Raw genomic sequence first — 14452 nt, forward strand, 5'->3', positions numbered from 1 at the left:
GTTTTTTCAGTGAAGTTTTAATCCTCAAGCTTGTTTGCAGTACACCCTTTACACCAATGGATACGAGTATTTGGCATCCTGGAACATACAAGAGCTGCCTGCATCCTCAGCCTGATGGGTGCAGCCTATCAGTTCAGTGCAAATAAACACTAAAGGTCAGAAAGGAGCTAAGACTAATGGCCTGCTTGCAGCATCTTCACTGTAATTCTCTAGACTAAGTGCACAACCCAACACATTGACAAAACAGATGCTTCAGACTCAGACTTTGAATTCTGATACCCTCCCTGCAGCTACCACCTGCCACTGCTACCACATCCTGCCCTCCCTGTCATCAGGAACCTACAACCTTTCTTTCCAGGTTTGCTGTAGTACACACCCTGTTCATTCTATCCTGCCAAATGCTCTATTTGGTAATTTCTAAGGAATATAACTCCCGTACTTGCCACATTCCCTTCTTGTGAAAAACCTCCAAGCCACGACAAGCTGCTTACTTCTTTTAAAGTCTGTAAAAATACCAGTCCTTAAATCAATTACCAAGGCTAGCAGCTATTTATTCTCCACTTCCCTTCTTAACTGCCACAGGTCAACACTCCAGAGACCACAGCTCCCAAAATGTAACTCTTAGCAGACCAGCAGGTCAGTCCATTTCTCCTTTTGCTTATAGTAACAGTTAATCTTATGTGAACTATTTAACCTGTAATCAAAGCACAGGGATTGCAAAAATTGTACATGTTTCTAACAAATTGCAGAAATGCTCTAATTAAAACAAAAGATCATTTATCATATGTGTTTAATTTTGAAATATAACTATCAAGAAAGCATAATTGATCAAAGCAACAATGTCATTTTAATTCAATATTGTAACTTTGACACATATATGCACATTTCATGTATACTGTAATACCATACTGTACATTAAGGAATAGCCAAACTTGCCTTATAAAAGGTTCTGGTTTTAGTGTACTCAAAATAATCTAAGTTGGCAGAATTCATTTTTTCAGAAAAGGGTTCAGCAGTCATCAATTTATGACTCATGCTAGAACATGAAGAGGTATGTGTTTAACATGTCTGTTAGAAAGAGGTACATAAGCATGCAGTACTAACCTAAGTATTTGGATAAGACACTAAACTACACTCAAAAATGAGACAAGATTAAACACCAGTCAGCTGTTATATTTCCTATCCTTTGTAATTTCTAATCAGTTATTGCAAAAGGGTAAAAAATATTCTTAGGCTAGTATTCAAAAGTTAAAAGTATATAACCTGCAAGCAAAATAAAGCGGAGTTGCCCCAGAAACGTTTGGCCTGTTTATGTCTGCACCGCTGTCCAGCAAGCACTGCACCGTCTACAAGAGAACAAAACATCACCTTTAGAAAAAGAGCAGTGGAAAACCCTGCTGGCTTGCAAATATTTAGTGCATGTCTAAAATATGAAAACATTGACCAGACTCTCAAATAACTTGTGTTGTATTTCAGTCACATAAATTTTCTATATTTATAGGTAACTGTTTTTCAGAATTTGGCCTTCTAAAATCCAGCAATGACAAACAACAGAAAGGATCTAGACAGAATTACAATTTATTCTTTTTAGTAGTAAATAGTTCTAGTGGCAATCTGTATAACTCTATAGGGCTCTAATGCAGTTCAAGTAAAGTATCCAAACTTATACTCTGAATATAAATAGTCAGCCCTAATGCAAGGCCAGACATAAAAATTATTCACACAGATCAATAATGGAAGAGTTTATTTGAACTTGTTTACTTCTAAAGTTAAACTGTAACTGATCCAACTCTGTTTGCATTTTTTATTCACAGTAAATTAGTATTTCAGATTTCAAAATCACATAATAGCTTACACAATTATGAATTAAACATATTCTGAAAAATAAGGCAAAACATTTTCAAACATTTAACATTACATAAAAACTTGATATTAACAAGCCAATAACAGCACTGCAGAAGAGCTGAACAGCATACAGTAAGTCATCTCAACTCCCATAGGCACTGAGATCAATCAGCTCCACAAGAATAAATTGCTCCCAAAGAAGTGCATGCAGTCAATACTAAGACACACAACAGCATTCTCACACTTGTAGCCATTATCATGTGCATTACTACTCTGAAGTTTATAACAAAACCACAACAACTTTGAGGCGTTACCAAGTTCTTCCCAAATCAATTGTGTTCATACAGTTTAGAAACTTACTGTCTTGTGTCCATTTTGACAAGCTACATGAAGGGCTGTCTGTCCCATGGCATCTTCAACATCTACATTACTGACGTGCTGAACAAGATCATGAAGCAATTCTGTTCGTCCATTGACAGCCAACCAATGAATCTAAATACAAATTGATGACACATTCCTTTAGCAATGGTGTATATATATACCACAAAAATTATTTCAAACCTGGCTGTATTATTGTCAACACTTTCACAAAGAGAAGCTTTGCATAATATTAGGAGAAGCTTTGAACAATACAATCATATGCTTAGGTATTTTGATCACATCTTTTGATTCTTGATGGCACTGGACACACAGCAGCTTGGTTTGATGTGTAAGATAGCAAAAGCTTAAAAACCAAGAATCTCCAAGTTCTTCATTCATTTTATGAACATTGTGATAATTAATAGCACTTACTGCAGTCAAGCCTTCATTATTACAAATGTTGACATCTGCACTGTATTCCAGCAGCTTGCTCATACATTTTTTCTGGCTGTAAGCAAAAGAACACATTAAAATCCAGTCAGGGAAAATCACTTACAAAGACTAAATATCTTCTTAGAGCTCCACTAACTCTAATTTATGATTGTTCTAAGCATAACAGGTGGTTCCAATTTATAAAGAGTACAGTACTGAGCATGTGAAAGAGAGAACTGATCTTCACAGAGACTCAGACAGTGCAAGGGTAGCAAACAATAACATAGGGCTAAAATCATAGCTGTTTTTGTGGAAAGTGCAGAAGCACTTAACCACTACTCTAACAGTTTCAGCTCTGCATGAACTACCCTTTCAAGACAAAAAACATGAGTTCAGCTAATAGAAGTCCATGAAGTTCACCGTTGCCTGTACATGTCAGTGGACATTGTTACAGTATGCCACTAAATCATTACCTAGTGAGACAGTCATTGTAAAACTATGCAAATCCTTGTTAAGTACAAGCACTTCCTTAATAAAAGTAGAGGTATTTTTTCCTAATTCATGTTTTGTTTGGTTTTTTAACATTTTTAATGCTCTAAGTGCTTTACCTTTACAAATTTATTTTGCTTTTCCTTTTTATTCGGTACCTTTCACACCCTTCTTATAACTCATTTCCACATAACTGTCTCCTGTGTGCTTTTCTGCATTTCATCATAAACCATTTGCCTGCTTCTTTCCCCTCCTACAAGACCTCACACATACCCAGAAGCCACTAAACACTACCACCTCCTCACCTGAAGTACCAGCTGTGATACAATTCAGTTATTGTATCACACACATGTCCTAAAAAGAAAAAAGAGAACATTACCTTCACAGCTGCATGTTTTCACAAACTACAATTCCAGAAGTAGGATCTTAAAAAGGTACTTGCTCGCTGGTTTAGAGTTCTTTCTCTGCCTCTCTCCTAACACTGTGCCAATTTTGTATTCCTTTTCTTGCAGGAAAAATTTTCTTAGAGACACTATCTCAGAAAAATCAGAAGTCTCTGACCCCCTCCAAGCCCTACAAAACCTTTTCTTACTCAGCTAACTGGAAGGTGAACAGATCCCTCGTTCAATTACTGTTGTAAGAATCATTATGCCCCTGTGTCACAGACACATTTTATGAAAAATCCTTTCCTTAGGATTTTTTCTCCTGAGAAGCTGAGAGGCCTCAGGAACAAAATGTAAACAATAATTATCTGCTGCTGTGAATGCAACAATCTTTGATTGGTCTCCTGTGGTTGTTTCTAATTAATGGCCAAACACAGTCCAGCTGTCTCAGACAGTGTGGTCAGTCACAAGATTTTATTATCATTCCATTTCCATTCTTTTCCTTTCCTTTCAAGCCTTCTGATGAAATCCTTTCTTCTATTCTTTTAGTATGGTTTTAATATAATATATATCATAAAATAATGAAACCAGCCTTCTGAAACATGGAGTCAACATTCTCATCTCTTCCCTGGTCCTGGGGCCCCTGTGAACACCACCACACCCCTGATTAACAGAAAACACTAAAATGACTGGTACTGGAATTGGTATTTCAGGCATGACTTACTATTTATAAAATATTACTCTGTGAATACTCAAAATAAGAATTTTAACCTCCATGTTCTCTATTTTCAAAAGTGAAAACCAAAGGCATTTTTTTAACTATGCAAAAATATTACAGAACATGCCAGCTCAAGTGCATTATGCAAAAATTTTTTAAGAGTTTAAAGATTTTAAAAACTTACCCATTCCTTGCTGCTAAATGGAGTGGAGTACATCCTGAGATGTCCTGATAGTTTGGATTTGCTCCTTTTTTTAATAATAGAACAAGGCATTCAACTGATCCACAGCTAAAAGAAAATAAGAAAGGGTAAAACTGTAACAAGGATATTTACAAATCGATACTGGCATAAAGACAACAGCAATATTATGTACAGATCACACTCACTAGAACATCTTTACATAAAATTGTTTTACACCCTCATAGTTCAGGCTACACAAAGCTAAAGGATAGTCACTTAATGCAGTGAGAAGTGACCAAATGTAACTGATAGCAATGAATAGATGCCAGCCTTCTCTTTGATTTTAATGACTTTAAAACACAACAGTGAGTCTTTAGGACTGTTAATTCTTTAAACTATAAACAAAACTATTTAAGTTTTGCTTTCAATTTCCTCTCACCTCCCTCATCCCTAATCTATTAACAGGACTGAATTTTCCATTAGAGATTTTGGGGCTTGTTATGCTTCTGTGTCTGGAAGTTATGTTTAGAAGTTTGAATATCAGGAAAATTCTAAAACTTGTACAAATATTTATTTGCTAGTACAAATATTTCTTTGCTAGCAATTTTGAACCTGTAATAAAGAGCTGAACTCTTTTACTTTACATAATATAGCAGCTTTTCAGGATAACCAATGTCACTAAGAGGACAGAAACTCTGCATTACATATTTATCTTGCTCCTGAAGAGGAAGAGCTCATTGAAAAGATAAATAGAGTACTTTTGTATCTGTTGCAACCAGCTAATCAATTTTTACAAATCTTCCCAACATCAGAACTGCTACACAACAACCCAAAGAAACTGAAGACTAACTGTACAATATGTTGCAAAACCAGCAGCTTGATGACCCCTTTGTGACCCAATAACTAAGTCAGGATAAAAGACAATCCAGAAACTCAGTGTAACACAACTTCTTGTATCTTTAGAATCAGGAAGTACCATGTATTTTCAAATATAATTTTAAAGGATATGCTAAAAAAATTGCTTGTATTTTTGTAAGTACTTCCTTAAGTAAATTTTATATAAGCACTATGTAATTCTCAGATGAAATAGTTGGGAAACAGCTATTTCTAATAGTCTGTTTAAGAAGCTGGAATTTCCACCTTTATTGTGACCAAATACTGGTATATATATGCAGTACTTCTACTATTTCCTTTTTTTTGTTTTTTGCACTTTTTCAACCTTTTAAATGTAAGAACTTTCAATATATTTAAAAGGGGAGATAAATACAGAGCATTCATTCATCAGTTTAAAGTTTAGTTTCCTGAAAGGTCATGTCAAACACTATCTGGTTAATTTCTATTTATATGATGGTAACCTGTCTGTTTCTTGGCAGAGTTACATATAAAATGGAGTCATCCCATTGAAGAGCTATACAAACAATAAATAATGTAGATCAAAATTTGCACTGAAGCCCTCTAGCCAGGATACAAGATTTATTAGAAGTGAGCTCCTGAGTTATATTCCCTTTAGTTATGGTCACATGAAGTACTTTGGAACAGCTGCTTCCCAACAAACATCCAAACACCTCCCACTGTTTTAGAATACCTCAAAAATAATCAGCACCTGCAAATGAGAGTTCTCAGGCCTCTACAAAGGCAAGAGTAACCCAGCTATACAGGATGCACATCGTGGCTGCATTTTTTTAAAAAGACTTGAGATTTCACAGAAAGGTAAAAAAGTAGTTAGCCAGACTTCCTTCACTGAAATTTGGAGAGCCATTTGATACCATGTGTAAAATCCTCCTTATGAGGCAGGGACATTACTAGGAAGAACAAACAAGATACAAAAAGTGTGAAAACAAAATGTTAACTGACACTATAGAGTTTTCCAGCTTACATTGGTGCCTTAGATTTGTGCAATATTTTCATTGTTAACTTCTGGACTGGACTCAAGTAAGTCTTACTTTGCTGCAATATGGAGCAAACTTCTCTTCACACGTCCAAAGGCATAATTCACATCAAATTTTGAATTTGACAGCAGCTCTGAGACAGACCTTCAAATAGAAAAATAATTTTTTAATTTTAAAAATAGCTCACAGTATTCAAGCAAAGTTCATACTCTAAGTTGTACACAAATACCCTTTTCTTTACTTAATCACTATTTCCTTTCCATACAACTAATAACTAAGAGATCACATAGTTTTTAAGCATTTGCTGATTAAGAATACCTTTCCATTTCTTACTGTACATAAAAAATGAACTGTGACACTGGGTAACTGTTTCAAACTAGTAAGTAAGTATGTAAACTAGTAAGAATTAGACCAAACAACCAAATCACTTCTTTACAAATATGAAAAACAAGCATTTCAACAGCTTTGGTTTAAACAAAATATAAATTCCCATTTTCCCCCTTATCACAATCATCCCAACCACATATCCAACAGTTTTCCCAAACATAGGCAAAGTTCAGAGGGAACTGGTATGTGAAATCATGATGATGAAGTAGAAGGATACAAGATCAGGATAAAAAATTTAAATAGGACCTTTCAACTTCCAGTAATGGGCTAATCACATAATTTAAAACCCTTGCATGGGATCTCAAAATACTGCATAGCAGAACAATGTCTATCCTGGCTGGAAAAGCAGCTTTCTCTTGCAGTAAGAGTTACTGACTGCTTCCCTACAAAAATTCATGTGAAGGAAGCACCACTTAGCTGCATTATACAGCCTCCAGGTTCCAAGCACTTTGAGGACAACTCAGTAAGAGAAACAGCTGCTCATCTGAGGAATTCCAGATGTCTAATGAGACTAAGAGCTTCTATGTCACCCATAAATAAACACTCAGAATTAAGACACAGTTACAAAACAACACTTTTTTTCTTATCCTATGACAAATTTTCCCATGTGCCTCAACAGAACAAATCCCAGTTGCGATCTATGGCATAAATCAAACCAGGTAAAATTAAGCTGGGATGCACACAGTCAGTGACAACTCAGCAATCCAGCAGCTGGACTTCTGAGAGTGCTTTAGGAGCTAGGACTTCAGCAAACAGACTGGGGTTTTCAGACCTTAAAAAAGAAGAAAAAGGTAAATTTAAAGAAGCTCTTACCTGTGCTGGTCAGCCATAACCATCGGCATCAGTGTATAGACAGCAGTTTCATTATCTGGGAAGAAATTTAATTACTCTGTTACCATAAAGATATCTTTTATGTAAAATAAATGTATGTAGCAACACCTATTTACATTTTTAAGTGTCCACTTGAAATAGATATTTTTTTACAGAGATTCTACACACACAAAGTTTCATTATAAAGAAAAAGCAATCACACTTATTTAGACAAAAGAGAGAATTAAGAGAATTGTAATATATGAAATATCAATGTGGCTTTTATTCTTTTACAAAGTAAAAAATACAGAATTTTCAGTGGAGTGTCAGTTTCTTTGAATTGACAATTCTGTTAACTAAATCCAAATTTTTAAGAGATGTGCATTAAAAAACCCAAACAAAACAAAACCACTTAAGTATTTAATTTTAAAAAGAAGGAAGTTTCCTATCTTCCAAGGTGACTTCCATAGTCCTGAGACTATGATTTTGTAGTAGTGACTTTTTTTAATTACTTCATAACCATTTCATTTTGTCTCTGTACTTGAATACCTGAGTGCAATAAATTTCGTTTTACTTTTTAATCTCTAATCAGTTTCATATTTCACACTTGAAGGGAACAAAAAAAAGGCCAGAAGACAAAGATCCATGTCAGTGGTGGGAACACACTGACATTCAGCCACACAGACTCTGTCATCACTACTGCTGCAAATGCCAGCAATCTGCATGGCTGTGATGAGCCTGTTTGGTCACTTACAGACTTCCTGAAATAAAATACTATTTTTAGAAGATTAATTTGACAAAACTTAAAATCTTTTAACATATAATAATTATGAATGGTTTTAATGCGCATTAATTTTTTCTTTTATTATGGACAATTATTGTAATTTTTCCCTTCAACAAGCTACCCATTTTTGAGAGTACAATCTCCATAGATTGTTCATGTAGATACCAGCTTATGACAGGAGGGGCTATGCTTTCTGATAACTCAGGTATATGGCTTCAGGATATGGAAATACAGGACTGTTCTCACAAAATTTTATTTTCAAGTTTTTCTTCAGCACCTTCATCAATCAAAAGTTACAAAGCAACCAAGAATAGGAAGAATTAAACCAGTCCCAAACAAGCATAGTACCTCATGTCTTTTACAGATCATGCTCTACATATTCACTGCTTCCACTAGGTAGGCAAGGTGACATTTACTGAATTTATTTTAAATAAAGATTCTTCAGAATTATGAAGTAGAATCCAAGAAGTTGTTATCATGCTGCAGCTGTGCTATTTGTTGTTATTATTGTTCTACACTGTCTCAAGGTTACTGCTGCTATGAGCTAGTTGAAGTTGTGTGTCCCTAGCTAACAAAAGAAAGAAGCAATGCTTCCTTCTAACAATCTATTATTATTATTATTATTATTATTACCTTTGAACACTGGAGAGAGATAAGTCAAATTCAAATCACATTTCATCAGCTATAAAATTTTTAAAACGAAATTTTAAAAAATCAACATTGCTTATAGCAAACACATGGTGCAAGCCTCTCAAAACACCAAATTATGATTAAACATTGCAGAGAGTCACCAACCATCACCAAGCTCAAGTTTGAACTATCTACAAATTGTTTCTTATGGCAGAGTTCTGTGAGCATCAAAAAACTCCATCTCCAACACGCACTCCTAGAATTTGACTGCTGGGGAAAGAACAAGCTGGGAGGGAGGGGACGCAGAGAGAAAGAATCCTGAAACAAAATTAAATAGATGCTAAATAAACATCAAATGTGAAAAATATTAGAGCACTTTTTCGAGATCTATCCATGATTAGCTCCCAGTATACACAAACTAAAAAAAAAAATAAAAAATCTCGAGCTCTGTTTCAAAGAGCTCTGGGCAGGAAGATAAAGCTTTCCAAACAAAACAAAAAACCAAACTTAAGAACATCAACTAAATTTAAACATTACATGCTTATATATTTCCACAACCAGGCCCTATACAAGACACCAAAAAAGGGTGAAAAAAATTTTAAATATATCAGCACACTTAATTGAAATGCTTAATATTGATTCTAACTATATTTAACTATATTGCAAGTGCAGTGATCTAGAAAAAGTCAATAGTTAAATACAAGTGTAGCTGGGCCATAACAGGCATTTATGGCACAGTTACAAAACCAAGCTTTTTGCTATTATGCCTATCTTTGGTGATTATTTTCTCTAGTAATAAAAAAAAAGCTCTAAATGGCACAAACTGCATGACAGCAGGTAGAGAAAAAGCATTATAAACCTCATGGACTCACCGAACTTATTTGCTTGCTTTTCAAATCTTGATTATATAAAGACCAAAAAAAGGTACACCAAGCATAGTGTCACAGCTTTGGGCTGCAAGACCTAGTTTTCAGGCACTGAGCCTGAATAGTAGCATCCAGAAATTTGTGTGCAGCTCTCACGTGTCCACAAAACAGTTGCTGAAGGATACTTTGGGAGAGTGATAAAAAAAAAAAGGTTCTACTTGCAAGCTCAGGGTATTCACTGGCACTGGACTCAGGTGTTAAGCCTTGCTTTAAGAAAAAACCACTAGAAATTCATCATTCTAGAATCCTGCCCTGGCAAGATACACTGACTACTTTATTTGCTCAGAGATACCATCATGAAGTTGGCAGAGATCACAATCTCAGAGAAATGTCAGTACTGTGCACATCATACCCTAGTGGCTATGGCATATGCAGTGGAAGTTTAATACTTCCATTTATTGGGTTTTATTGCCTTCTTCAGCATAAGTAAATTCAAACATACATCTCAATTTCCTGTGAGAGAACCGTGACTCTCACTTTAAGGATGGAGGGGTAAACAATGTATCTTTCAAATTAAAGTTATTCAAATACAGTGGGGGTAAAGAGGGGGGAGTCATAATTCAAGAAGCCAGACACAGCACACAACAAGCCACCAAATCACATATTATCCTAGACCAGTGTGGAATATTCCAAGCTGATCCTGTCAGTACATGTTTGGAACAATATACTACAAGCCAAACCTGCTTCTCAAGAAGAATTTGGGCAGACCTGCATGAACCTAAGGAACACCAAGGTCAAGAAAGAAGATCCCTAACGAGCTAAGACGGACCCAAAGTTGGATGGCCATTGAACAGAGACCTTCTTGCAATGTAGTTTGACACTTCAGTGTAGAAAGCTTTAAGCCCATTTATCTCCTTATATCAGTCCCACTGATTCGTTTCATGCAATTCCTAAGGAATGCATAGAACTCACACTCCTTCTGCACTAAAGGATGATAGAAGTACTTGTTCCAAAGGTCTCAAGGCTTGCACTTGCACTGCCATTCCACAGACATAACTACCTATAAAGTGTAAGATAAAATTGCCCAAGATGTGAAGAAAACAGACAAAATTCAGAATCAATTTGCCTACATTAGTACTGAAGTAAATTTAAAGCAGCTCCAACTGATACAGGTTGTGCAAAGTGTTATTCATATTAGCATCTTCAATCAGTTAAACCGGTGCTACTCCATTATTTCTGTAAGTCTAAGCTTAAGTTAATAGTATTACATCCATTTTCACTGCTGCCATTCAAAGGCTTGCAAGCAGCAGCAAAATCTGCCTGAAACTTGCCTGTCAAGTGAAATTTATGAGCAACTGCACTGCAAGACACTGGAACTGACAGGTGACAATAAGTGAAGGGTGTAGTAGCACAGTTCAGCAGGACACCAGGAAGTCCAAAGAGGGAATACACAGAAAAAACAGAATATGACTTCCTGTCCTCCACCACTGGAGATGAAAGCCGGCAGACAGGCAGCCAAGAGCTCATCCATTAAAGTAAACACTGAAGAAAGCAAAGTGACCGCACATGACTCACAAGAATTCTGCACGTCCAAGAGTTTTACAGTTAGTCCTCCCAAAAACTGGACCTGGCTAGAACAACAAAACACTTGCCGTAAGAGCCTGAAGCTCTGCTTTCAAATCCATCCTGATATGGGGGACCAGCACCCATGTAGAAGTGGTTTAGAGCCAAAAAAAATTAGGCGGTGACGGGTGACAGCGACTTACAATGCCTTTTCAAACAAAATTCAGTACCGCTAAAAGACAAAAAAAACCAAACCAAATAAAAAAACCACGAAGACTTTTCATCACTGCTCTGTCATCGACGAGGCACCTGGCGAAGGATTTAGCAGCGAATGCAGCCGGTGTCCGGCACCCCGGGCACCCGCTCGCCGGGCTCAGGGATCCCCCGCGCCCGCCACGGAGGCAGCGGGGGAAGGAAGGGGAGCCGCTGTTGCTGTCAGCACCACAAACAAACAAACGGAGCCCGTCAGAGGCGGAGAGCCCGTTTCCATCCTCCCCAGCCGCCTCAACTCATCCCCGCCGGCCCGGGCTCGGAGGCCGCCTGGACCGACCGCTCTGTCAGGGCCCTGCTCCTACCGTCCGGCAGCTCCACGGTGCGGGCGCGGCGCAGGGACCTGGTCAGCCGGTTGAGCTGCTCCATGGCTCTCTCCATCCTCGGAGCGGCCAGCCCGGAGCCGCGGACACCCCTCGCTGCCACCGCCCGCCCCCACTCAGCCCATCGCGGCGCTGGCGGCGCCGAGGCCGCCCAGGCCGCCGCCACCCCGGGACCCTGCGCGCATGCGCGGGGCGGAGCTGGGGGCGGTGGCGAATTCCCTCAGTTTGCTTTTCCTTCAAGGAAGGAAAGGGGTGTGGGCGATGGGTTTTGAAACTCGTGGAAAATGGATCTTTAAACGTCTGCTTGTTATGAATAAAAATAAAAATGTGATGCCTTTTGAAGCCGCCCCTGCCCGGTGATCCTGCCCGTGCGGGCTCGTTTCCCCGGAAGCACGGCAGGGAATGGGGCTGCAAACGCACCTAAGCGGGACAGAATGACAGAACCGATCAGGTTGGAAAAGACCTCTGAAATCATCGAGTCCAACCTATGACTGAACACCACCATGTCAACTAGACCGTGGCACCAAGTGCCGCACCCAGAATTTTCTTAAACACCTCCAGGGATGGTGATTCTGCCTCCCCCTTGGGCAGCCCGTTCCAATGGCTCATCATCCTTTTTGTGAAGAACTTCTTCCTAACGTCCGGCTTAAACCTCCCCTGGTGCAGCTTAACACTATGTCCTCTCATCCTGTCGTGGTTGCCTGGGTGAAGACACCAATTCCACCTGGCTACAACCTCCTTTCAGGTGATAATGTCACCCCTGAGCCTCCTTTTCTCCAGAACAGACAACCCCAGGTCCCTCAGCTTCTCCTCACAGGACTTGTGCTCCAGGACCCTTCACCAGCTTCACTGCCCTTCTAGTGCCAGCACAAAATCTATAGACACTTGGAACTGTGCAAGGAAACAAATACCAGCATGAGCCTGTCAATTCATTTCTTGCTCTAGGACAATAATACATGTTGTCAAGCGTGAAGGAGCATTCAGTCTTGGGTATTTTGGCTTTAATGACGCTTCAGGTGTTGATATAATCTTGGCAAACCAGAGGAGTATGGGCTACATAACAATGCTGTAAAGTGAGAATAAAAAAATATGTAAAAATTGAATGTAAAGAAAACATACCCTAACAAGATTTTATTCATGATCAGCTTCCAAATGCAAGAAGGTATATGGGATCTGTTGTGATCTGGTTCTGTGTGATGCTTTCATTGTTTCATTCTGTAAAATGCTCCAATGACTCTGACTTGGAAAAAGGAAGAAAAGCTATCTAAGATTTGAAAAGGGTTCAGAAAGGACAACAAGGACAATCAAGAATCATGGGATAGTTTAAATTGGAATAGACTTTTAAAGGTCACCTATTCCAACCTCTCTGCAATGAATAGGGATGTCTTCAACTAGATCAGGTTGCTCAAAGCACTGTCCAACCTGACCTTACACGTTTGCAGGTCTGTGGCATCCCCCTGTCTGGGCAACCTGTCCCAGCGTTTCACTACTCCCATTGTAAAAATCATTTTTTCTTATATCTAATCTAAGTCAACCCTCCTTCAGTTTAAAACCATGACCTCTTGTTCTATTGCAAAAGGCCCTGTGAATTGGATTCCATGTAAGTGAGAGCTGACTTGGACTCTGCTATCCGACTTGGACTCTGCTATCTGGAAAAGAAACACTGTACAGGACAAAGTAGAAATGGAAAAATAATGAATGTCATGAAGATATGACCTGGAGAAAAAATTAATTTAATTTATTACCAATCAAATCAGGGTAGGTTAATGAGAAACAAAAACAGAATTTAAAAAAAAAAAACACCTTCCCCACCTCTCCCCCCCCCCCAACTCCCTTCTTCCTCAACTTCATGCCTAAATTTCTAAATTTTCCACCTTCTCCCCACCAGCAGTGTAGGAGGGGCAGGAAATGAGGGCTGTGGTAAGTTCATCACACACTCTCTATGCTATTTCTTCTGCCCCAGAGGGAGGACATCTCACACTCTTCCTCTGTTCCAGTGTGGAGTCATTCCCACAGAAGTCAGTCCTCCACAAACTTCTCCAGCATATATCCCTGCCACAGGCTCCAGCATGGGTCCCTTCCATGGAGTGCAGGCCTTCAGGAACAGGCTGCTCCAGTGTGGGTCCCCACAGGGTCACAGCTCCTGCCAGCAAATCTCCTGCAGCACAGGCTCTCTCTGCACAGGGCCTTAGACAAAGACAGTTTAAAAGGTAAAACAAAATCTGCACACAAAGCAGAACAAGGAATTTGTTCACCATTTCCCATGGGCAGGCAGGTGTTCAGCCATGCCAAGGAAAGCAGGGTTCCACCTTGTGTAGTGATGGCTTGGGAAGACAAATGCCATCACTCCGAACATCCCTGCCTTCTCACCCTCCATTTTTAACCCTATTTCAGGTCTGTTGCACAAACTCATTCTACTTGCCAAGACATTCCCAAACAGATAGGACATATGGATGGGCATTTGCAGCTTTGTAGCCTTATTCTTTCTTTCCACTACAGCATGAAGAAATCTACAACGTTCA

The 14452-nt window shown here is 38.7% G+C and overlaps 1 protein-coding gene across 4 annotated transcripts in view; it reads right to left on the bottom strand.

Annotated features, from left to right (window-relative positions):
* Positions 1 to 12075, bottom strand: part of HACE1 (HECT domain and ankyrin repeat containing E3 ubiquitin protein ligase 1) — a 48435-nt gene extending 36360 nt beyond the window's left edge. For 2 of the 4 annotated variants that reach the window (XM_036380602.2, XM_036380601.2), the window contains exons 1-7: positions 11913 to 12074; positions 7498 to 7552; positions 6352 to 6441; positions 4412 to 4516; positions 2638 to 2713; positions 2206 to 2337; positions 1264 to 1346 (exon numbers count right to left, since the gene is read on the bottom strand). In XM_036380602.2, coding sequence (XP_036236495.1) covers positions 1264 to 1346; positions 2206 to 2337; positions 2638 to 2713; positions 4412 to 4516; positions 6352 to 6441; positions 7498 to 7552; positions 11913 to 11988 — 617 coding nt within the window. In that variant the 5' untranslated portion in view covers positions 11989 to 12074. Of the gene's footprint in view, positions 1 to 1263; positions 1347 to 2205; positions 2338 to 2637; positions 2714 to 4411; positions 4517 to 6284; positions 6442 to 7497; positions 7553 to 11912 lie in introns of those variants that run through there. The other 2 variants (XM_036380600.2, XM_036380603.1) reach the window with 2 other exon arrangements.
* Between the last annotated feature and the right edge of the window lie 2377 nt (positions 12076 to 14452).

The sequence above is a fragment of the Molothrus ater genome, chromosome 3 (assembly GCF_012460135.2).
Source record: "Molothrus ater isolate BHLD 08-10-18 breed brown headed cowbird chromosome 3, BPBGC_Mater_1.1, whole genome shotgun sequence".
NCBI classification, from domain to species: Eukaryota; Metazoa; Chordata; class Aves; order Passeriformes; family Icteridae; genus Molothrus; species Molothrus ater.